Here is a 25146-nt window from a genome sequence, read left to right as displayed (position 1 = left end):
ATATTATTTTCTGAAAAAAATTTTAAAAAATACATAGTAGTGTGGTGGTAGCTGTAGGGGTGAGATACCAGTTTGTTTAACAATAAAATATGAATGTTCATCTGTCAACTAGAACGTCTTTATCTGGTAACAAGTGAATCTGACTTCGCTCCTCCAAGATAATCTTCAAAGCATTTAATCTGCTGTTTCTCTGAACTCAGACTTGCCTGAAAAATAGCTTATGGTACATTATAACACATTAATTGCATTCTAAAACACTTTTCAAAAAGAGATGTCTTGAATTTGAGGAAAGATACTTGAATGCAAATAGTGAGAGATGTTCATCAGTATTTTTAAGTATAATATATGGAGCTTTTTATATAAACTATTTTACAATTTAGTTATTGGAAAAGGATATTCCCCTGGAATGTCCATAAGGAGAAAATTACTGGTGGTTTTTTTTTTTCCCCCATGGGAGTTATTCCAGGTAGAATATAAAGTTGCAAGATAAAACATTTAAAGGTCAAGAAGGGTTAGAGCTAAGACTTCTGCCAAGTTCTTAGTTCTGCAGTTACTGAGGGCAGAGAACAAGACAGTCTTTATTTATGTGATTGTGTGTTTGATGGTCATGTTGTAGTATTTAATGAGGTAAACTAAGCCTGTGTGTAGCTACGCACTTGATGGGAGAGGAAGCTTTCTGCTCCCATCCCTGCATACAAGGAACTGAGGTCTTGGGAGCTTTCAAACCTAGGTGCTAGAAGAGAAGCTTTCGATTAAGGTAACTTATTTTTTCCATGCATATTCTTAAAATGTGGTGAGTTTATGTTTTAAATTTGGCATCTAAAATGATCAGCAGGTTGAGGGAAATCAAGTTTTTCAAGCAGCCTGCTGACAAGCTGATTTTGCATCTTGATGCGCTCTGTATTTCTCATTACGAATGTGTCTAGAGATCTGCGAGCAATGCCTTTATTTTGATTGAGTTCTTCAGCGAGATAAAACGCCTAGGTGGTCTAAGTTATTACAGCAGAACAAAGCAGTAATGGGAAATTTCTCTTCATCTTTGAAATAATTATGTTGCCTTAAAATGTCATGAAAATTCACCAGTATCTTCGTAACATTTATTCCCATTAGGAGCCTAAAAATAGAGGCATTTCAAATGTTTTAGTATGCAAATGCTTTTCAGATTTCTTGTCATTTCTTTTTATTTTAGTAACTTCTAAGCAAGTTTGTCTTCTTTGAATAAGGCCAAAAATTTCTATTTCATAATCTCACAGCATATTAAAAATCACTCTGGAATCAATTTATGTTATAGAAAATAGTCTGTGGAAATGAATACATGCAAAGATGAGTGTGTATATTTTGGTGTGTTCGTGTATAGGCTGCATTTTATCCAGCCTTTGGTCTTGCCATTTTTTTTTCCAAATTTTACTCCCCACAGTGACACTGTTTTACCAATATGGAGGTTTTTTCCAAAATAAATGATTAAAAGTAATAATTCGGACTTTCCATCTGAAATGGAATTTTTATAATTGAGCATTTAACCATGAAGTGTCTTGGAAAAATGAGTGGAAAATAACAAGCTGAGGTTTTGGCCGGCATAGGCCACAGGTTATGTTCCATTTTTAAACTGAGCAGTGCGTTTAGTGAAGTTAATCTGTTTAGTAGGAGATCGTAGAGGGAGAAGCAGCGTGGAACTGTAATGCGCTCCCTCTCACATGATGATGTGAGTAGGTGGATCACTAGTTAATGTATAAGGACTTTAGCTGATACCTAAAGTATTTGGTACTAAACTTACCTACTTGAACATGATGTTCTTTAAAATTTTCCTGGCCATTTTGAGTATAGAAAGAAATCATGCAAAAATTGCTTCTATTACAATTTATAACACTGTTTTCTTTCTTTGTAAAGCTACTGACTTCAGCATCTGTTGTACACCTTGAAAGGCCAGTCTAAACACTGTTTTGGTAGAACACATACATACGTTTTTACTCCGTATGCTACATGATAACTGAGAAAGGAAAGAAAATGCATGCGCATACCATGATTTACAGTCAGTATGGACCTTGGGCCCATTCAAAAAACAAAACCGAAACCTGTGAGCACTGATTTGATGTACTGTTGCATAAATGCCGTCATTTCTTTTCCCATTGAAACAATTATCTATGTGGAAAGGGTTCATTTAAGTCCTGTATCAGAAATAGAAGAAAGATGCACTGTCTCAGTAGGAAAGACAGTCTCCCTTTGTCATAATTATAAATGCATGAAAATAACATCATTATAAGACTGTTTAGGTCTTGCTCTTCAATTTTTGATTCAGAATGTCAAATGCAGTTATGAAATTCAAACTTCAGTTCAGAGACTTAGGAAATCACTTAATCTGAATTCATTGCTATTTATGTGTAGAACAACAATTGTTTTAATTGGTACTCCTGACATGTATGAAAGATTAAGATAACATGATCACTAGTCTTTCTGTGAATTGTTCAGTATACAGGAAAAATACATTCAATATTAGCCCTCTAGAAAGTCAAAGCTGCAAAGCTTCATTTTTTTCCCCCCTTATTTTCATTAGAATGTGATATTTTTGTAGAGGTGATCTGTTGGGTAAGGACATTTTCACAGAAGGGGACTGACAGCTGAAGTCAGGATCCCAAGACTGAGTAGCACTGATGATGACAAGGATGAAGGGAAGGTTGAGGCCCCTAGACTTGTTCCATGCCACACTCTCAATGGCTGGCTGTTGGTGGCTGTTATTTTTTTTCCCCTTCGCTGTGGGTAATGGGATTGGCTGGAGAGGTGAAGCACTTGACTAAAACAAGGCAATGCTCCCTTTTGCCATGACTCGTGCCCCAGTTGAGGGAGCTGCCTGTGTTTTACCTCAGACTGGTTCTCTTGGTGAAGTCAGAGCAGAATGGGTGTGGGTCTCCTTAAACTAGCCCTGCTAAGGAGTCAGCACCTCAGTTTAAAATGTGTATCTTATTACTGCCTGATATTATCAGCCAGATGAAGATGATGGGTAATTCAGTTTACCATCGTTAGCCGAACCGGTGCATGGTTTAGCTCCATCGGTGTAGTGGCTGTTGCACTCCCTTGCCCACTCAGGCCTGCAAACGGGATCGTTTGCACCCTCCTCTTTCCTTGGGGGTCTGGCTTGTGTGTGCCAGAGCATGCAGTGATGACCTTCAACTTCCTTGGCTAAGCACGAGGGGACCAGCTACATAATTAGGGGCTACTTAATGGTGGCAGGTTACAGCCTGCAGAGAGAGAATACTAAGAGAAGTAGATTGCTTATTTATCCTTTGCCAGGAGATACAGGGATCAACTGTTGTTGCCCAAATAGATTAACCTATCTCTTCCCTGAACAGCTTTATATGACTGTGAGGAAGATGAGTATGGGGTCAGGAGTTACTGTTACCAGGGGTTGGCAAGAAGAGGAAGTCCTTCTCCACGGTGCTCCTGCCTCGCTCCCCAGCCTGGCACCAGCCCTTCCCCTCTTGCAGGGGGCTTTGCTCCCAGAGTGAGGAGTAGGAGAGGTGGTTGGGATGGCAGGGGATGAGTGGGGACAGAGAGAGGGAGACTGATGGTGAGCCGTAAGGGTGCGGAGGACCAGAACTACAGCGGAGTGGAGGAGAAGAGGAAAGGCCCTCTCCCAGGGATGGATGCTGGGGGAGGACCTCCTCTCTCCACCAACAGCACCCCAGCTGATCCTTCCTTGCACAGCCCAGCAGTCCTCCATCCTCTTCCTTCCCAGCTGCCCCAACCATCCTTCCTTTGACTGCAGTTCCTTCAATCTGTCCAGCCCCCTTAACCCACCTTGAGTTTTTGCTCCTGCTGCTGCAAGGCTGAATCTCCACATTAGATCATAAGACTAATATACGGTAAAACAAGCAGACATGCCAGTCTCAGCCACCGTTCAACCCAGGCTGAGGTCCCCTGGATGCTTGTGACGCAGGAGGCACCAGAGAGGTTTTATTTCCCTCATCACTGTTCACATCTGGACAGAAAAGGTAGGAAATGGCTCTCCAGGGACCCTGTGGCAGAGGGGCTGCGCCTCCATGAACTGCAGCAGCCCAGGCAGGTGGCACAGTTCAGGGTTGGGTGTGGAAATAATTACATGCTTTTGCTTGTAAAAGCCGGCAGCTTTGTGTGGGGAATCGTCCCACGCTGCTGAAACCCTGGGCATAGGTCACACCTTCTCCTTTAGATTGTCCCCAGCTTGGAGAAGGGTGAAGGCGCTTGTCAGGATAAAGGAGTGGGTAGTGCCCTGTCTGACCTTGATCAAGTTAAGCATTGCTGGTGAGATACTAGGGATGAAGAAAATCTCTATCCAAGGGGAAAACAGTACTTGTGGAGTTTTATGGTCAAACCTGGGAGTAACTGAGGGAAAAAAACGAATGAACCATGTAGTTCATACTGCAATGTAATATGCCATTTATATTGCCATAGAATATGATGGTGTAGTCAAAGGTCTGTTTATGGTTGGATGTAAAGCATTAAACTTGCTCTAAACCTTGGTATAGAAATAGCTGCACAGAGAAGTGCATGCTGTAAATGGATTGTGAAAATACATATTCAGAAAAAAAGTGTTTTTCATACTAGCCAGACAGTGCATAGTTTCTAATGCAATGAATCCTTTCCAGTGTTTGTGTCTAACAAAAGCTATTTAAAAATTCTGAGTAGAAATGTAGAGATTTTATTTAATGCCTTGCATAATGACTGACTGATTGTGATGATGAATTATAGGGGATTTTGTCACTAGGAGCCTGCAACAACAAGATAAGGCAATAATCTTCCATTTCTATGCTTGTGGGTACACGTTTTGGATTTTGATATTTTTTTTTTAATGACTCATGCAAAGGTGCATGACTCATTAATAGGTTAGGATGAACTTATGATGTTAGGGTCTTTTTACCAATGGCAGGATCCTATTCTGTAATTTTTAGTATTTTCCCAAGTAAGACTCTCCATTGAGGCATGACTCAAAAGTAATTTAATAGGAAAGATATTGATCAGTGCTCTAAATCCATCTGTAGTAATTTTCATGCCCAAGAGACTAGATGATTTCTTTTTTGGTATAGGTTTGAAAATAAGTTCTTATTGAGCATGAAGTAAGCAGGAACATGTTTGGAGCTAAATCAGTTTTTAATGTGGTGGGTTTTGTTTGTTTTTTTTTTTTATTTTGTTTATTTGCTTTTTGAGTATTCATTGTTAGTAGCTTTTTGCCATCAGCTGTATGTAGTGAGGCAGTAGAAATGGTGATGCTTTACTATAATGAAACCAATTTGGGAAAAGGCTAGCAATCAGCATAAAAATATACCTATGGAAAACAGCAACGCCAGCACAGGATTTCTTTGTTGCTAGTATAGGTAAGAGAATTTGAAACCAGAAAAAGCAACATTATACAGAACAGTAGCAAAGACAAAAGTTCATTCCTCTGAACATCTGACACCTAGCTAATTCATAACAGCACTGTTATGTGAAGAAACTACATATAGTGGCAGCATATGAAACTTAGAGATGAGAAATATATATAGGCTTGCAACAACCTGTATATAGCCAGGTTGGGCCCATGAACTGCTGACTCGGCTGGCAGGAGTTTTGGGGTGGTGGTGTTGTGAGATTTCTCCCTCCGCCCGCTGTTGTTTCTATATCTCTTGACATTTCGGAGATACTGAAAACCGTGAGGTTGAGTAGTTCACTATCCAAAGGACTAGGGAGGTAGTATGTTATGTTTTCTACAGAAATCTGGTAGAAGTGGTTGAAATGCTTTTTTACCAAGTAAAATTCCACATACTGAAAATTACTTTTCGTTCACAAAGAAAGATGATGATATTTTTCTGCTACATGTCCTACTATCCCAAGCTTTGTAATCAGTCTTTTTATTTTGAACTGTGCAAATGTTGTCCAGAGTTTGAGAGCATGGCAGTCAAATGATGGCCTAAGGGTTTAAGCGGTAGCTTTGCTTGGCAAAGTTTGTTAATGTGCACATCTCTGGCTTTTTCTAATTTCCTCATATAGACAGCTACGGATAGTGACAGGAGAATGGTTTTTTGAAGAGAGAGCAAAGCGCTTCAAACCATCAAATCTTGGAACCGATGTTGTCAGACAGTCTATCCTACGCAAATTCCCAGGTAGGGACCACAAGAGAGGGATTTGCTTGTGCTTAATACATTCAAACCTTGTTTCCAGTGTGTTTGACTTGTATTGTATTTTATTCTTCACTGTCGAATGTGTAAGTATAACCAAGTATGAAATTAAGATACTGGTTATTACTATGTAGTGGTTTGTGAATGATTAATATATAAGAAAGGTAAGGTATAGATGAATGAAGAAGTATCTCTGTGGACATAGAGAGCTGCTTAAACTCTCACCGTCCAAACAGGTGGACAGTATTATTCAGCTGCAAAGCCAGCAGCAGAGGCTCTCAAAGTTCATTCTCAACCCAGCCATTCTTTTTACTTTGGCTCTCTTATTTGTGTTGGTGGTGTGTAAAGAGTATTCCATTTTTCTTCTTCAACTCTGAATAAGAAAGATGAATGTTAACTCCTGCGCTGTATGCTGGAGCTTGGGCTAAATCCAGACTACCTGGTACTTCTCAATTCTCACTTGACTTTCCTTTTGCCCAGGTATCTCCAATAAATTGCACCTGTGCTTTGAGGTACAGTAAACAGTCTGGCTGTCTTGACCAAGCACAGCATGTGTACCATGTCTGTGAGCTACCAAGCAAGGTACCACAGGACTGCTGGTTTAAGAAACAGGAGTTTTTCCTGAGTGCTGATGCTTCTGTCTTCAATTAAGTCCTTCACTCTGCACACAGAAGCTGTTATTTCGGTAGTCTGTTTTCAGATGTAGCGTTTATCACTTTCAGTGGGAAGGTGAAGGTGATGGGTATGGGCAGTTTGTAGGGAGAGGGACTGCTTTACTGCCGTTGGAAGAACGCCCGGTGCAAACACACTGCCTGGCAAAATGCTGATCTTGCCAACATCACTGTGCTTCAGAAGCTGTCCAGCTGGCAAGTATCTGACGTTCTTTGGGGTTTGATATTATGCAGCCTCTCAAATTGGGTATTTTGTGATTTGTTACTTTGTTGTTTGATAGACATATTAAAAATACATATTTAAGTAATTTTTCCCACACTTTGCTTCTAGTTGAACAAACATTTTAATCAGGAAAACATTTTTTCATTTAACATGGAAAATAATGTACGCCTCAAAATTATATTTCAGGTCCTTTGATTATTAAATATTGTCAGTGATAAATTCAGAAGCGTAGTTCAAGACAAGAGTTGATAATGAGAAACATTTCAAGCTGCTTAGTTTTGTTTTCTTTTCTTAAAAGGAAAAGCCGAAGAGCCCCCGAAGTTTTTTTTCGTGATATTTTATCATATGGTCTTATTTAATGTTGAAAAATGGAAAATCTATTTTTGTAGGTTGTTTGACATGTGCTGCCTTTTTTGTGCAAACATTCACTTTTTTTCTTTCCCCTCCACTGAAGATACAGTTTCCAGTAAGGATGAAGGAAGAACACTTAAAGATCAACCCCAAGAGATTGAAGAAAAAAGGCCAGATGTTTCAGTCCCCTCCACGAATGGGCATAAATCAGTCTTCTGCGGACCTAGAAAGATAGGGTAAAGCCTTTTCTTTCTGAAACTGATAAATCTGATAACAGCTGTATATGGTTGGATGGATTTTCTTTTGAGTTTCTCCAGCATTCCACATCAGGCTCAAACTTCCCAGGGTTAGAAACAGCCTTCGTTTAAAAGCGTACTTACTATAATTAGACTGCTGTTTCCTGGGGAATGCAGCAGTAATTACTCTTCAGCTATAAAGGTAGCAGAAAAAAGGCAATTTTACTCCTGGATTTTCCTTGTTTATACTCGGAAGTAACAGAGTGTCCCTAAAGGTAGGTTTGCTGAAGAAGCAAATGCAAAAAAGTAGTATTTGGAGGGCCCATTTTTTTATGTGTACTAGTTGGTTCCGCTCACAAGTCAAGTTTTCCTTTAGCTTCCAGCTGTGCAAATGCAGTCTTAACAGTCAAGCAGTGCCCCTGTTTTTGTGCGTCTGACAGTGAATAAACAGATGGGTTGCTATTCATCGTGCAGTCTCAGTGCTGTGTGTAGCCCCGGGTTGGCTGCGCCCTTGGAGGAGCGCTCACTTACTCTCAGGGGACTTGCACAGATGCCCTGAATATAATGTTACATGAGTGGTGTCTGGACGTAACTTGAGGCTATTGGGTGAATGGGAAGAAAAAAATCATATCGTGGCTGGAGCTCCATGGGCTGGGAGTTGGAAAACTTTGTTTCAGTCGGAAGAAAGAACACATTTTACTATGGATCCTAAATATAGGATAGGTAGATAGCTCTCAGAAGTAAAAAAAAAAAAAAAGGTGTAGATAGCGAAGTATGGAATTACTTGTTCCAGTGACTCCAGATATTAACATGAGTGATTTATCTCTCTTTAATATTGGGAAAATAGAGCATCACAATGCCTCTAGCTTCTCAAATTAAGGTGAAGAAAGAACCAGCTTAGGGAATCTACTGTAATAGGACCTAGGTGTTGCCCTAAGGGCACTTCTGGTTCAAAGCTTGAAGTGGCCATGTGGAGTAGGAGGGATTTTTTAATGTTTTGTGTCTTAAAAAGCAGTTTAGCAAATGTGATGCTTTTTTTTTTTGTTCATAGGAATCAGTTTGATAACCAGATTTGGTGCTCCGTTCATCCTTATATCCAGAGTCAGACAGATTAAATTAATAGAATGTGCACATCACTGTATTTCAGTCAGGCTGATGTTTCCTGGGAAGAACCTTACAATTTTTTAAATCTTTTATTCCCTGTTTTCATCAGGAAGGTAATTAGGGCGGCTACCAAAGGAGAAATTAGAAATGCAAAAGATGAAGGTGAAAGGAACACAAGCTTAGAAGCTGAAACCCAAAGTCTGCGCAGTGGCAAGTCGACACCGTGCTCTGAGAGGTGAGCAGCAGCAGAAATCTGGTACAGTTTATGCTGGGATTGACCTAGGGGTATGTGCCAGTCCTCTGTGTTGCATTGTGTCTTTGAATGCTCAGCATTGATACTATCTGAGAAGCAGAGGTTTTGTTTAAAACAAAACAAACAAACAAACAAAAAAAAAAACAAAAAAAGAAAGAAGCTAAAAATTATCTCTATCCATCTTCCTTTATCTCCTTGTGTTTGACCAGTGATTGCTGCCAGTACGTTGTTTTTTGTTTTCTGGCTTTTAATTGATGAACGGTGTTCATGTTACAGAACTAAGGGCCTTTGTTCTAAAGTTTTCATTTGGTAATGACATGTTAATTGATTATATTTTCTTCTTCAAAGGCTCTGTTTGCCCTTCTCTTTCCATGATTATTGTCCCAGTTATTTCTAATAGAATTCCATTTATCATCCTTCTGGGCCTAAGAGATCTCTGTTATTGCCTCTGTTGACAGCATTATAAAATGCAAGATGCAACATTCCTCTCGTGTCCCACCACCAAAATGGAGCCAAAAAGTAGTTCACTTTTTTCCTTGTTCAGTTGGATAGTCTGTACTGGATGTAGACCCACATTCTTTGCTCAGGTGCACACACCTAGAAATTTTACAATCTGGATTGAAAAATGAAAATAATTTGCTGTAAAATCCAATAGAAATTTCTAGCTCTGAAACAGTGTTGCTGGAAGACTCCAAATATCACAGGGTATCAGGTAAAAGGAACATCATGAGTTTAATTCACCCACAGATAAGCCTACTCATTTAAGCAAGAACTTGCTTCCCTTTGTTACTTACAATTCAAAAACCCAGTTGCTGGATGTTCCGCAACGTGCCTGAAGTTGATGGTGACAATCTTCTTGAAAGTTCGTAGTTGTTTATTTTTTTTCCACTGGATGCTGCAGCACTTAGTAGCCAAATCAGCTTTAAAGCTAGTTTTCTTCTTTAATCCATACACAGTTCACTAAGGTGTGTTTGGTTTTTTTTTTTTCACTAAGCTAAGTAGGCCTTCTGTATCTAACCAGATTCGTACCTGATGTTTATGAGACCAGAAGTAGTGGGTTTGCTGTACTTCTGGGTTTGTTTTGCTTTTCATTGAACAGAGTAGAGATGAGTGAAGGATCTAAGAGACAAACACTCAGGAATCTGGTGTCTGTGCTGCTTAATATTAAGGTTATACAATATTAAGCAACTCTCTTTAAGACTTTACAAGAATAAGGACAAAGGGATGCTTATGAGACATCTTTTCAGCAGTTTTGATGTGCCAGACTCCAAGATAATTAATATATAGTTACCCCGAAATGAAGCAAAATAGTTTTGTTTGGGGTGGTAGAATTCAGCACCTGATAAGCTCTGTGTACAGGCTTAGAAGGAAAACTAGAGTGACGTACTTCCTAAAAATAAGTCTTCATGTTTGATTGCCTTGCTTGACTTTCATGTAAAGCATCAATTTGTAGCTTTCACCCAGAGCCAGGGTGCGGGATTTATTAAATTAGGGGTATTGAGTCATTATGGCAACTTCCTTCTCTACCCCCCATCTCATCCTCGCCTGGCCAAATCGGTGTCCTTTGTCAAAGGACACAGTAACCCAGCTGTGTTGCCGGGAGATGCTTTTGGTAGGGGGACTGAATTATTTTACTGTCTTTGGAAGATGTGTCACTTCCTAAATATTAGTATGTGGAAGGATCGAGGAGCAGCTCGTGTTTCTCAGTAGAGGGATGAAAAATTCTGTTTGTACGTGCATGGTTAAATACTTTAATTAGATATTTGAGGATGCTTGCTTTAGTTCATCTGTTGTTAATTTATAGAACTGAGTGGTAATTATTGAAAATAACAGCAGAGTTTCCCAGGCTACCCTCTGTAACTATTTTGAGTTTCAAATTAAAAGAATATAACAACAGTTTGTGACACTGTAGCTGTCCTAGATTTTCATGCATACTTCTGATTTTTTGTAATTCCTCTCATCTTTTTAGCTGCATTGCCAAAACTGGCAGTATTTCACCTACCAGCAGGGAAATGGACAGAGAATTTTTATTCTTTCTAAACATTTTTATTTAAGAGAAGACATACTGAACTAGGAACAGGGAGTCCCAGTCCATGAGTTCATTTCTTCAATTGGTTTATTTCTACTCTGGCAAAAATGGTTACTGATTTTGCAGCCAAATGAACTGGGAGGCTGCAGCAGGATACTTCTCGGAGAAATAGTGTGGGAATGTCAGGCTTATCTACATAGACAACTATCCCATTGTACTGAGGTCTCGTCTACCACAGGAAATGCCTGGCATAGTCAAGCTATATGAACATTTTTCTTTCTTTTGTTGTCTCCATGATATGTGTGTAAAATGTATTGAGCCTCTCTCTAACAGCAGACTGAAATAAGAGCAAAGTACGGGAGAGGTCCGCTTAGGAGGTTTGATGTGCAAGTGCTCAGCCTGACCGATGACTCCTGCAGAACCCCTTGTAACATGTTTTCACATCATTTATCTCAGCCCACTATTACTTCTGAACACTTCTCCAGTTTTACATGAGTTTATAGAGTGAAGAAAAAAAAAATCTGTTAACAATTTTTTGTAATAGAAAGTCACAACAATCCATCAGAAATGGTGTTACATGCAATAAACCTCAGGTTTATAACATTTTGGCTACTTGCCATACACTGGCAGGTTTGGAAATTAAGGTCCATGTGTCTCAGTCCAACAGCTTTGATAAAATACAGATGGCAGCCAGTAACCTTGATTTTTCTGACTTTGCAGCACCAAAGACGCAACTTTATGTAAACAGATAGGACTAACATTCGAGCAAGGATATTTAGTAGGATTTATTGATCTCTAGCTTACCAAATTAAAAAGCAGCAGTGCATGTGTATGAACTATGCATGCATAAGAAAATGTTTATTATGCATTATCTACTGTTGCCAATATATGAAATTGGATAATAATTGTTAAAAAGGTTACTGTATGCTCACTGAAAGACAAAAACATGGTTGTACAATGCTCGTAGACACTCCTGGTGTTTGGGGGTTTCGTCTGTATTCCTTATTTTCAGTAACTCCACCGATGTGCATTCAGAGCCTGTGCTCACTGCTTAATGTAGCGCTGAGACAGGAGCTGTTGTGTGCCAGAGTGGTTTTTTTTCCTCAGTTCAGCAGTAGTTCTAATAAAAATTTCCATTGTGGTAGAGAAGATTTTTGCTGAAGTTACTTTAAACATGATATGACAGCCTAAACCCAGTGAAGGTGAAATTCAGATGTTGTCCAGCACAATGAAGATGCCTGCAGATCTGAAATATTTATTAAGCAAGCTTTATTTGGCTGAAAACATACTGTAAGTTCCAAAACTTTTCTCCAGCAAATTTGCACTACTAGTGTCCCCTGACACTGTGTTTTCCATAAGGAAAAGAGTACAATTCCTTCATCAATTCCTATTTACCAGTTTTGTTTTTTTTTAAAAAAGTAGTTAGTAGGAATGTACGTGGAACCGTTACTATCCTGCAAGGCTTTTTGAGATTTCTCTAAATTGCAAAGAAAAATGAAAAAAGGTTGAACTGCTGTTTGTGGATAAAGAAGAGTAGATCAGCCAAGAACTTGTATTTTTACTGCAAATCAAATTTCAAATGAAAATAAGTCTTTAATTGGAAACGTGTGGAAATACATTTTAAAATAATTTTCATTGTTTCAAGAGGTCAAAAAAGTGCAACAGCTTACCCTCAGTGTCCACATGGACTAATCAGTATTTTCTGATAGAAAATGTCCCATGGGAAAATTTCTGCCTGTTGTGTTTAAATTAGACAGCAATTGGGTTCTGGTATGCTGATCACAGATGCTTTTCATCACTTTTACTAACACGAAACCTGGGAAAAAGACTTGCCCAGCGTTCCTAGCTTTCCAAGCTATTTGAAAGAATCGACCAGTTTGGGTCAGGAGTCATTATTGCAATATAAATAGGACAGTGAGGAAGCTTTTTTTTTTTTTTTTTTTTTTTTTTTTTTTCCCCTGGAGAGGACGGAGAGCAGATAGCCAAGGATTTAGTCTTTCTGGAGCTAGTGCTGGCATTAACATCAGCTGCAGAAGTGACCCGAACTGCCATGCCACTGCAGTTTTCCTGTAAACCAAGGAGCAGCCTGGTGGGAAGCGTTACACAAGTTGTGGCACCTGCTGTTGGGATGCGAGTGCGGTTCGAAATGAACGCGGATGGGTGCAGCTTCTACAGCCTGGACCAGAGCCACCCATTTGGGCTATTTGCAGTTCTGGTAGAAGTACTGAAAACAGGTGTATGTATAAAGTAATTGTCATTCACCCTTGCCTGTGTTTTTCTTTCCAGGCGACCATTTCCTTGCAGTGGATCTCACAGTTCATCCGGGGCGATGCTGTTACCATGGCTGTTTTCTTGCAGTGGTTTGCTAAATGCGCTGCCTCGGTTTGCTCAAAGCAATAATACTTTAATATTCTTCTCTCCATCCCAGAGGGAGCACTCTTTCGCTGAACAGCAGCAACACAGAGGCCACCGTGGGCCATCTGAAAGGGGCCGTGGGTCCTGTGAACAGAGGCAATGCTTCCGTACCTTCCCTCCCGAGGTCTCCGGCACTGAGCACACGCAGCATGACCGCGGATTATGGCAGGGTAAATACAGTGATGTAGAGCTGACACCAAATACAGCTGACAGCAAACAAGACAACTTGGCTGATACCTGCCCCATTAGATCGATTTGTAGCCTAGAAAGGACAAGACTGACAGAGAAGATTTTGTTTCTTCCTTAATTCTGCTGCGACCGGTGAACAGAACTAGAACAGAATTTGTCATACTCTAGCAGTGATGTGGTTTATGGTTTGGCAGACGTTTTTCCTTTTGTCTAAAAATCGCTGTTAATGTCCAGCATTACATAATGAGTTACAGATTCTGTCCTGGGAAGCACAAGGGATGGGAGTAAGCATTTTTGGCACTTCAGGGCATCGAATAAGTGCTGTGAACTAATAAGGTGACTTTCAAGCATGCAGGGTCCAGCATGCTCCCCACTGACTTCTGAGGGAAACTTTGCAAGCTCAGCACTTGCCAGGCCATACTGATTTTAGGTTTTTCTGGATTTGGACACTGGGCTCTTCGTAAGTTATGGCATAACACAAAAAGTGTGCTAGATGCTTTATCAAAATGAAAGGTGGGATTCCTCTTACCAGCTCTTAGGCCACTTGGGATGTAGGTGGCCACATCTGAGCCAGCCGCCGGGGCTGCTTTGTAATAAGCAGGGGGATGTGGCTCATCTGGCCAGAAGCAGACGCTCTCTGTGCTCCCATGCAGCCTGCCTGTCTGTCAGGCAGCTCCGCCTGGCTGGGCACTCAGACGCCCAAGCTGAATTCGTTACAGTCACTCCTCTTAAGAAATCAGGATTGTGCTAGCAAGTATTCTAAGTTGCCATGACTTAAGTGTGCAAGGAAAGAGAAATTTATAGTCGGAGGTAATGCCTTATGCCATTTGGAAAAAAGTAGATGAACATTTGAGATCAGAGCTGTATTGAATGCATCAATTTTTTTCTAGCTTCCAAATACTTGGTCTAATATATTGTCTTCCCTAATGAAAAAAAAAAGTTAATATATCTGAACAGAAGTTTTGGGAGCTGTAAATAAATGATTAGTTGTTTTATTTATATTCTTGTTGGCACACAGACTGACTTGAAATCTAGTGCATTAGTTTTGGTTGAAAAAGGCCAATCCATTTAATTTAGATGCATTTTGTTGTTAGCTATTCCTTTACAAGAAGGCAGAAAGGCATGATGATATCAAGCATGTTGGCTTTATTTAAGAGGTTATACTGGCATAATTTAATTAGTTCAAGTACATTTGTTTTTACCCTGACTGAAATCATTCTGCTGGTACAAAATGAATAGGTTTTAGCTTTTATTTATTTTTCTTCTTCTTTTTTTTATTTCCAAGCTAAGTGAACTTTTAATAGATTTGAGTGTTCCCTCCTCTCACTCCTGATGCATTGCTCTGATTCTTCAGTTGCAAACTCAGAATGTATGCATGAATCGCATCTTTGTGCAAATTTTATGCATGATCTGTGCTAAGCAAAGCAGATTAGATTGTAATCTAAATATATTCAGTAATAGATTGGATGCTAAAGGACCTTTGGAGTTGTGGGAACCAATAGAAATGATGTTTTTGTAGACTGAGGGTGAGTAAACTAGCTTTTTGTATTTATAGGATGTGCATTTCTCTTGTTGGGCAGGACACTGTCTTAGAAAACGGCATGATTATTCCAGCGAGTGAAAGTGTACCTGAAGATTTAGTGAAGAGGCACTGTAGGAAAGCATCTGGAACACCTTCCATTGCAGTTTCTAGGGTATCTTTGTCTTCAGGCAAGTATTAAGTCTTTTCCTTTTTTCTGCCAACCTTTATCATCAGAGGATTATTCCTATTCATGTGATTCTGCTCCCTTTGCTTTTAAAGCACATTGAAAGATCAGATGTAAGTTGCATAGGTTTGTTAATATCCATTCCTGAAAATTCTTCCCTTTTGCTGTCCAAGTTTATACCACTTAACAAGTTTTAAATTTGCAAAGATGGTAATCCTAATCCAAGTGGTGTTGGCACAATATTAGTATTAGGTAAATTACGTGCTCTCAGAATCGTTACAGGATTTCATTCGCAGACTGTTAAATCATTCTCTGTGTGGTCAACTGTATAAAATACTACCTATCTGCAATCTGTATAAAATACTACTGTGCTGCTGGCATTGCAGTTCACACCCACTTTGCCCACAAGCAAATTTGGGAAACAAAGAGCTGTCAGGGAACCAGTCCCTTATGGGCTTCCTGTCATGTCATTTTTATACGTCATGCACTGAACAAGTCAATTCAGCCGTAATTTACCTCGTTTCATTGGCGACTATTAGGTGAATGTGGCTTGCACAGGAAGGTGCTGTCAGAGCCACTTTGCAATGGTGGATGCAGATCCTCGTTTTCCTACCCGAAATGGGAGGCAGGAGCGCCCTGCCCTCTTCTGCTTCTCCCAGGTGCTCGGTCGGCTTCTTATAGGGCTAACAGAGTGGGTTCAGATTTACAAGTTTCTCTCTGAAAGACAGCAGGGATCATTTTATTTCAGCTGAATTTAGCCCAAAGCAGAAACCTAGTGGCTTATCCCACAGAGCTAATCAAAGGAGATAACGTTCTTCACCTTAGATTTTTCAACTTGAAAGCATCAGCGTTTCTTTGAGAATATTGTATGGCGCAACTCCAGGCAGAGGTGTTACAGGCTTTATGAAGTGAAAATTCTCCTGTTTCTGCTACCTTATAAAAATAAAGGTTTTCCTGGCAGAAAAGAACTGGCCTCATGCTACCAAAGCAGATGGATGCTGAGCAAAATTGCAGGCAACCTGGGAACAGGCCTTGGACTTAATCCATTGTCTCCTTGTTGGAGGATCTCAAAGGACATTAAGCTCAGGAGAGTGACCTTTCCTGTCACATCAGCTATAGCCCAGGGAGATGATGAACAGTTAAAAAGTTTCTAGATTCCTACCTGCAGGATCTAAAAGTATTCTCTTCCTCCTCTTTCTTTCTCAATATATTGAAGAGCCACACAAAAGATTTATATGGGGAGGACTAAGAAAATCTTTCTCCAAGACATCTAACGTGTCTTGTGCCTATAGAGTGGATGAGAGACCTGTAGGACTGAAGGAAACTTGTGCAGGCCTGGAGACTTGTTTGCTTCCTCCTTCTTTCTGCACAGGGAACACCAGTAACAGCAGAAGTATTTACTGTGTCCCTCTGTATCCCTGGTTGCTTAATTCTGAAGCAGACACTGGGGATAGTTTGGTGGTGGTGGTAGATGTAATAATCACTGTGAACGCTTGGACCGCAAGTTTTGCAGTATTGCAGGCTGGTTGGCCTACCAGAGAAAGTCAAAAGCGTGATTTACAGTGTCATCCACAGGAGACAATTACAGCAAATAAACAATGCAGGGGAAAAAGTATTGGCCGGAAGCCTGAAGAGCATCAAAAAGCATATTTTTCCATTTATCATACTGATGTTCAGTTGTCACAGAGCTTGTGAGTGATACCTAAAATATAACAATTGGGTTTGAGACAGCACTAATTGGGTTTGAGACAGCACGTACTGAAGTATGAAAGATGAAACAGAATGTTTTTGTACAATTTCTAGCAAATGTTTTAATTGTTTTTATCTTCTAGATCGTAGCCGATCTGAGATAGATTTGAGTGAATCTTTCTCTGAAGGCAACGAGGATACTCTGAGCATAAGAAGTAAATCTGTACCTAGTGCCTTAGATCAGGAACTGGTGAGTTACAAATACATACGTGTTTATCTGGTGGAAATCCTGTTTGTTCAGACTTATGAAATCAGCACTGTATGTATATCTGTGTAAAACATAAGTAATTCAGAGCATTATTTAAGGAACATCTAACGGGTTTTTAAACAGCTTCATCTTCTGAGTATGTTGGCTATTGAATAATTCCAATGAATAATCGTGGTTACAGTTTGTTACTGATTTGCTGGGTTTTGAGTTTGCAGGTGAAGATACCTGGCCTGAAAATAAATTTCAGGCACTACATTACACATGCTCCAAAGTTCTGTTAATTCATACTTTCTTAGATTTTATTTTTGCTGCTGAGAAATTCTATACTTTAAAGGCTTTAATCTTTGTCTGGTTTTGATTTTCCCCTTATAAATCTTTTTAGCAAATGAAGCCCCAACTTTCTGTTCTGTCACTGTTGCTTGCCTCTTCTTCTTGGTCACTCTTTTCTCCCCTACATCTCCATGCCTTTTTCTGTGTATCCTATGGGCTGCTTTTCCTGAAGTGATTCACAACTTCTGTCTCCTCTTACGCACGTATCCAAGATGTACAAATTGCAGATGTGCATATAAAGGAATTTACAAGCTTGTTAAGTATGCATGAGGGGACAAAAAGAAGAATTACTTAAATAGTTCTTCATCTAATTGTAATTTGTTCTGAAGTTTCCAAATGTGTGCTTGTAGCTTAAAAAAAAAAACCATAACCCTTGTGCGTTATGGTTTATGCATTTTGACTGTTGTCATAGCCTTTCCCTATTTTTTTTTGGCCATGGGAGATTTTTCCCCTTCTTGTAGCATTTGATACTTGGGGCTTAATGGAAAACAACTTGTTGGGATTCCTATTTCTTGGATTGTAAGGACTCAGAGAATTTGCCTGCAGCATTGCTTTGTTTGGGTTAATCTTTAAGGAAATAAAAAAAGCCCTTCCTGTGTGTCAGCTTTCTGTGGAAGAAAAGCTTCAAAAATAAGTGGTTTATTTTTTATTTGTAGTAAAGAAAGCGGATATGTTCTTGATTAAGAAGCTGGAAAATATTGCAGAAGAGAAGCATAAAATAATAAAATACAAACTTTAAATATGTTGACATCAGTTTTCTGCTCTAATTGTACAACGCGCAGTAGTTATCACTTAGAGATTTCTCTGAGGCAGGTGCCAAAGATGCCAAGTCCAGAGTGGCTTTCTGTTATTTGGTTTTTGTCTTATTCAGAGGGGGGTTTATTTGCTTTTTTTCCTTTTTCGTTCTTGCTGACTCTGAATGGAATTTCAGATTGCATCTCAGCAACTCTCTAGCTTCTTTGCTAACATAGGAGACCTCTCTTGTGGCATAACCTTGATTTAGTTCCTCTGGGGTTTGTGAGAGTGCTAATTCCCCTTTAAACTCCATTCATAACGGGATTCATAGATCTCTGATTCTACCCATGTCCTCACTTGCTCTGTTTTATGAAATCAATTGATTGCATTCATCAGCTTTAGTGTTACCGCATTTTTTAGGGTAGTCACAGGAGTCCGTCAGAGTCTTACCCTATATTCATTATGGATGCAGTGTTTTGGGATAAAAGTTGTATTCCTGTTGGCGTTTAGTTTATTTAGTGCTCGGTTAAGAGGCAAAATGAAAGATACCTGATCAAGATAACAACAGCTCCTGCAGCCCGAGAAAAGTGATATTCCTTTTCTCCTGGCCAGCTGATGGAGCTAGTTGAGGTCCTTCAGTCTCATTTCTGGGTGATGGGAGCTGACAGCAGCAGTGTGGGAGATGCCACGTGTCAACAGGATACATGGGATGCTGGGATTTATCAGCTGAAAGGGTGGAAAAGGGCTTTCAGCCACTTCGGTCCCAGCTTTATCAGGAAAACCCATTACACATACAGAGAGATCAGCTGGAAAATTGAATGGGTATTTTTCTTCTCTAACTTAATGTTGCCCTTGAGAGTGAGAAGGGACAAGCCCCAGAAACTCACATACTCTAGTACATGTTTATCAAGGCGTATGAGGAACCAGTTAAATCTAGTCTTGTGTTCAGGTCTGAGCACCTTTTCTAGAGAGGTGTGTGCTGGGTTCCTGGCCAAGTAATGTTCATTACGTGCTCAGCTCCTTTATTAGAAGTAATTGGATAATGTGCATTTTATAACCCCATTGGAGACCGTGCGATTAATGTCCTACTAGCTCTGACTTTAATAAGCTCATAATACTAACCAATTATGTAGTTGCAGTTCTGTAACACCTCCTGAGCAACATAATCATTGTGGTGCAGAATAAATTAAGAGCATAGGTTAAATGTTCACCATTTCTTTTTTAGTTTTAGATATCTGCTTGCAGGCAAAAATTGGTAATCAGCTGGCTGTTGTTAGGACCTTTGTGAAGCAATGTTAATATTTGCGTGTCAAGACCTGAAACACCCCAGTCTGAAGATGTTGCCTTACTTTTTTTTTGTCCTGTATTTAATTATTCAGCAATAAAAATTGTTTATTTTAAGGTCCACAGGTATGTATAAAGCAGTGTAAAGGAAAGAGTTGTGCATGTTTTACCAGACTTGCTTCTTCCTGTTGTATGGGCAAGAAAGAAAATTGTGTATTCTTGTGCCAAGTTTTAAACTTGAGTACATCACCTGAATTCTGAAGCGAAGTGAGAGGTGGAGAGGGGTTTTTTGTTTTTATTTTAGGGTTTGGGGGGGGTGTTAATTTTGAAGGATTCAGCTCTCTATCTGTCTCCCTGAAACAGTTATTCCCAGTTGTGTCTGGGTCTCCATGGACTTCTTCCTTAGAATATAAAATATTTATGACTTCTTTCTTTTCTGTGGAGTGGTAACAGTGCCCTGAATAGATTAGAAAGACAAGAGACCAGCAGAGGAAGTTCATTGTAAGAACGTGAAGAGGAATGTTTGCTTCAACTGTGTAAATTTTGGTCCCAAATAGAGTAATGGCTTGTCCTGATTTCCCTCTGCTTAATATTAAATACACAGTTACAATTGTAAAGTAGTAACAGAAAAATTTGCATCACTTTCAGCTGGTTTTATTTCAGTTCAGTCACTGGAGCAAATGAGGAGATGTAGCAGCTAGTTTTAGGCCTGCTAATGGCAAATGCTCTGCAGATCTTTACATAAACTGGGACAGTTCAAGTCTCTGGTAGCATTTCTTCTCTGCTCTGCTTTTCCTGATTAGCCTTTCCTGATTAGTCTTTGAGACTCCTGAGTTTGAATACAGTGCTTCTCTGTTTAGTTTAAGAGAGTGAGAGCGACTAAGCAACAGAGTGAGGTGGGTCACCATGTGAGATTTTGGTAGCTGCAAAGCAGATATAAGACAGTTGAACATTTGACTTCCATTAAAAATAAAAGCAGAGTCTTTCAAAACACCTGCCGTAAGGTTTAAGGAAACGCTTGAAATTTCCCAGCTACACTTAATAGGCTGATAGCTGTCTGTTGGGGTTTTTTCCTGTAACTTTTACTTAAAGTTAACAGTCCTGTTAGGACCATCAGCCAGATTTTAAGGTTCTTTTTAGATTTTGCTTTATTGTTGTGTTTAAAAAATGAAAATTATTTTTTTCTGTATATCAGCAAAAAAAGTTACAGTTCAGTCTTGCTTATTAAAACTCAAGCATATATATGAAGCTGTGCAATTGCTGATTTTTCCTCCATTTTTAAAAAAATAGTAAAATAACACAGGAATTTAATTGTTTTTAAAACATGCACATCAGCTGTTTTCTGTTTGCCCCTCAAATATATTCAGTGTATGCTGACAGGACAAGTTTCTTCCTATGTGGTTTGACAATAACCCTGGGCTTTCAGCACTGCCTGTTAGAAAGTGGGTCCATGTTAATGATCCTGTTCACAAAATTGTCGCCTGTCACCAAAGACAGTGTGAAAGGGTGAAAATGTAATGCAAATTTTGTGCTTCTCCATTTATGTGAACGTGACTGATACAAATGTGGATAATAATTTGAAAGCTGGATTGCAAAAAGAAAAAAAAAAAAAATCCTATAAAAACATGGAACCTGGACTGTAACCAAGAAATCAGTCCATCTAATGGCTTCTGCTGCAAATGTCTTCAGGTAAACCAGTATCAATGATCCCCTGACCCCTGGTATTGGACCTTAATTCACTTATTTCTTTTGTTAAGATTTGAAAAATTCTCACCATGTCCCTCTCAGGTTTCCAAACCTGAATTCCTGAATGCAAATAACAGTAAGTAGAAGAAGGTAATTCACATGGGATTGTTAGCAGGCATGGAAGTGGGTTTTGTTTATGTGCACGGTTGTTGCCCATGCAAAGGTATGCGCCTCCAGAATAAGATATGAAGTATGTGTGTCAAGTTTTTCAGTTCTTAAGCAATTGAACCCTGATGCCGTAACAGCATCTTTTCCCCTTATGCTGTGTGCCTGTGCAAAGATGTGGAAAATGTAAATCAAAACTCCTCTAGGGATTAGAATTTTGAATGCATCCTTCACTGTCTACCTAAAGTGGAAAATATACGAAGCAAAACTTAGTGACAGAGGCTGACCAAATACAGAGCAGAACACGACAACTAAAATGCCTGTTTGTCATTTAGGATTATCTGGATGAAACAGAAGAAGATATTGATGACATAGTGGCCTCTCGTTATTCAAGGAAACACGGACGTTTGACAAGTGGATTATCAACAGTAAGGTCTTGCGTAGAAATATATGTTTTTTCCTTCCACAAAAGACCATTGTTCCTCCAAAAAGGGGTTTAGCTTCATACCACTTAACAGCAGATCATCCTTCATCCTGTACTTGAGAAATATCCCTTAACATTTAGATAGTTCTTCTATTGTTATATTTTTAATGCTGCTCAAAGCCAAAATGCTGTTTTCTGCAGCATATGGAAGGAGAAAACCATTTTGCATAGACATCAGCAGATTTCCTCATGTGCTCAGGTTACTACCAAGCTGACGTGGAGAAGGCAAACCATAGGTGTTTGCAGTACGTGACTTCTCGGCTTTGTGGAGGAGCACTTAATCTTAATTTGTTTGAAGCGAAGAGAACAAGGTTGTGGTGGGATCTTCCATCTCAAACCACTTTCTGATTGTTCAGGTTCTTGGGACACAAAAACTTTAGTGTTTGCATACATACCGCTTCTGTGGCATCATTTTCCAACCCCCAGCCTAGCTTCTCCCATTCTTCATGACACGATGGCTATGCCACACACATCTGAAAAGGGGAAATACTTGGGGATTTTGGTTGGTGACAACAATTCTACCTTCTGCAATAACTGTAGTATTTTTCTGTTATATCCTTTTGTTTCTTGTCATATGCACAAACTATACACGGTAAATCAGATCACAGAATCACAGAATGGGTTGGGTTGGAAAGGACCTTGAGGATCATCTAGTTATAAGCTCCCGATGTCAGAGTCTTGCGGTTGTCTAACTGTTGCAACTTAATGTTGGTTTTAAAAGGATAGCTGCATGTTGTAACAGGTGCTTGAGATGCAACAAAATTGGTTTAACAAGTCGTACGCAGTCTGTTATTCACTGGGAAAGAAAATGGATAATAAAAGTAGCCTTTAATGAGTCTAGTTTATGACTGCCTGCTGTATACCTCATTTTTGGGATCTGATATTTAGGATGTGGTCAACTGAGAGCATCTTCTGTGATCTTCAGAAAAGTTGCAGAGCCCTCTCTGGCCACTCTTCTTCATGGCTTGTGGCTAGGAATAGCTCTGGTCAGCATATAGAGTATTATCAGAAAACTCAACAAACTCCAAGTAGAAGATGAGAGAGTTAAAGAGGATGAAGAGAGATTGAGGAGGCTGTATGCTAAAAGGGAAGAGAAAATTTGGCCCATGGCAGCAACCAGAGAACTGTACTTTCTAAACTGCATCCCCATTAGTCCCCATGCAAGCAGGGCTCTGGGAATGCCCACTTAAGTTCTTGATCACAGGGAGATGGATTTGGCTGAATCCAAGTTTGGCTTACCTGGGGAGGAGAAAGGGCTGAAAAAATTGCCATCACAGAGCATTTTGATGTCTTGGATATGCCCGTGTCCAGATCCTTTTCCCTTCTTATTTGTATAGTTCACAGGAACAGAGACAACAGAGACGTGTGGCACTTCACACCAAATCAGAACTTGAGCAAATGTAGCCTGTTGACACTGGTCTAATTAGACCCATTTACCCAAGGTTGACTGTGAGTCATTGTCTCCAATGCTTGCTGGTCCCATGGATTTTACAGAAAGAATTATTTTTTTTTTCTCTCTGAATATTGATATGAAGGTTGCAGGTGCTTAAGTGCTTTCTCCGTTCAGGCCATTAATTGAGGAACTGCATTTCGAGAGCCTTCCCCTATGCGCTGTAGGCAGCATTCTCTCTGTGCATTGGGTTTTGTGCTTTGCTGGAGATTTCCCTTTGACCTTTTCCTTAAGCAGAGGGTAGTTTTTCCAGTGCTGTAGGTTTGAGATAATCTCACATCTCAGTGCTCTTGTTTCTCTGTATTCACCATGACATGATTTTTAATGTCACTGTGTACTATGTTAATGGCGAAGTTGGGAATGGCAAGCTGCTTCTCCCTGCAAGAACAGGTCAATTTTATAGGTTCTTTTTTTATTCCCCTTAAGTGTGCATTACTAGTTACTAACATTTCCCCTCTGTCTTAATTTTGCCTTTACTCTGCTTGTAATAAACCTCTGAGCCTTCTGCTCTGAATGGATTTTTTTCACGTACTTATCTGTCAAATGACTGTCTACTATTAAGTCACGCTGAAATTATGTTATTAATGAACAGTAGGCTCTGACTGCATGTGTTTTCTTTGGGTTTTTTTTTTTTTTTTCAAATGTGGGAATTTAAAGTACAGTATGGGTACTCTGACAATGAGAATTTGAGGTAAAGGAAGAAATATCTCAAAGAGTAAATAGACCTGCAATCTCCCTGTAACATGAGTGAGCGAAAATGGAAAGTGGCATCGAACAGGAACTGTATCTCAGCAGTAGGGTATTTTTCTTTGTGTTTTTCTAAAGCTAACACATGAACTGTGTTTTAGTTTTCCCTGCATCCTTCACCGATTCCTCTCCTAAACATATTAATGTGGTGATGTCAAGACCCATCACATCAGTAAGACTCAATTGTGCCAGTGCCTTATTGCAGCGATAAGATATGATGCAAACCGAATACAATTCTTAGTGAGGTACTAAAATGTGGCTACGCATCCTCCATATGTGGTAGTTGTTTACTGCTTAAGAAACTGGAAAATGAGTCAATTTCTCAAGGACATTACATTTAGTGTATGTAATGTCCAGTGTAAATGCCACAGAACAGAGTCTGTGGGGGGAAAAAAGTCAAGTGTATCAAATAGTTTTACTAAATTTGTGTTGTTTGTGGTTTGTAAGAAATTCAGAAACTGTGTTTGCGTAGATTCTAGGGCTAGAGGTCATCTATTTGTGTAGGACTTTCTATGAGGGTTTTTTCCCAATCATTTATCCATTGCTGCCCACTTACCTAAAGATCAAGAAAAAGAGTATTTGGATTCAGTAGAGAACAACTCATCCACCTCCTCATATTGCTATAACCTTGTTTGTTTTCTGAAGTGGGCACACAGATTGTTACTTTCCTGTTACGGGGATAATTTAGGCATTTTGTAGCACATACTGGGACTGTTAAGATCACTAACAGTATCCACAGATTCCCATTTTCATGTGTGCTAGAGGTGGAAATGCATAAATGGTAAAGGCTGGAATTTAGCTCGAGGTGTGTTAGGAATATGAGGAAATTTGCCACATTTGTCGGTGTGTGTTGCTAATTCTCCAGTAATTTTAACCAGTCCTGTTCATGGAATTTCAGCCAATTGTACAAAAGAATAAAAGGACAAGCATTTTTCTTTTTTCCTTTTTTTAAAATTTTATTTTCTTTATTTTTTTTTTAAATAAAGGATAAAAAAGGCAGCAGGAA

General features: G+C 39.5%; 1 protein-coding gene across 1 annotated transcript in view; it reads left to right on the top strand.

Annotated features, from left to right (window-relative positions):
- SYTL5 (synaptotagmin like 5) overlaps positions 1-25146 on the top strand; it is a 56684-nt gene that overhangs the window by 17654 nt on the left and 13884 nt on the right. Inside the window, exons 3-9 of the mRNA XM_009646389.2 lie at positions 5998-6110; positions 7474-7606; positions 8820-8945; positions 13421-13577; positions 15177-15306; positions 17135-17241; positions 21795-21887. Coding sequence (XP_009644684.1) covers positions 5998-6110; positions 7474-7606; positions 8820-8945; positions 13421-13577; positions 15177-15306; positions 17135-17241; positions 21795-21887 — 859 coding nt within the window. The remainder of the gene's footprint in view (positions 1-5997; positions 6111-7473; positions 7607-8819; positions 8946-13420; positions 13578-15176; positions 15307-17134; positions 17242-21794; positions 21888-25146) is intronic.

Source organism: Egretta garzetta, unplaced genomic scaffold (assembly GCF_000687185.1).
Source record: "Egretta garzetta isolate BGI_Z169 unplaced genomic scaffold, ASM68718v1 scaffold70, whole genome shotgun sequence".
Lineage (NCBI taxonomy): Eukaryota > Metazoa > Chordata > Aves > Pelecaniformes > Ardeidae > Egretta > Egretta garzetta.
The sequence above is the reverse complement of the archived record's forward strand: the minus strand, read 5'-3'. Positions and strand labels throughout refer to the sequence as shown.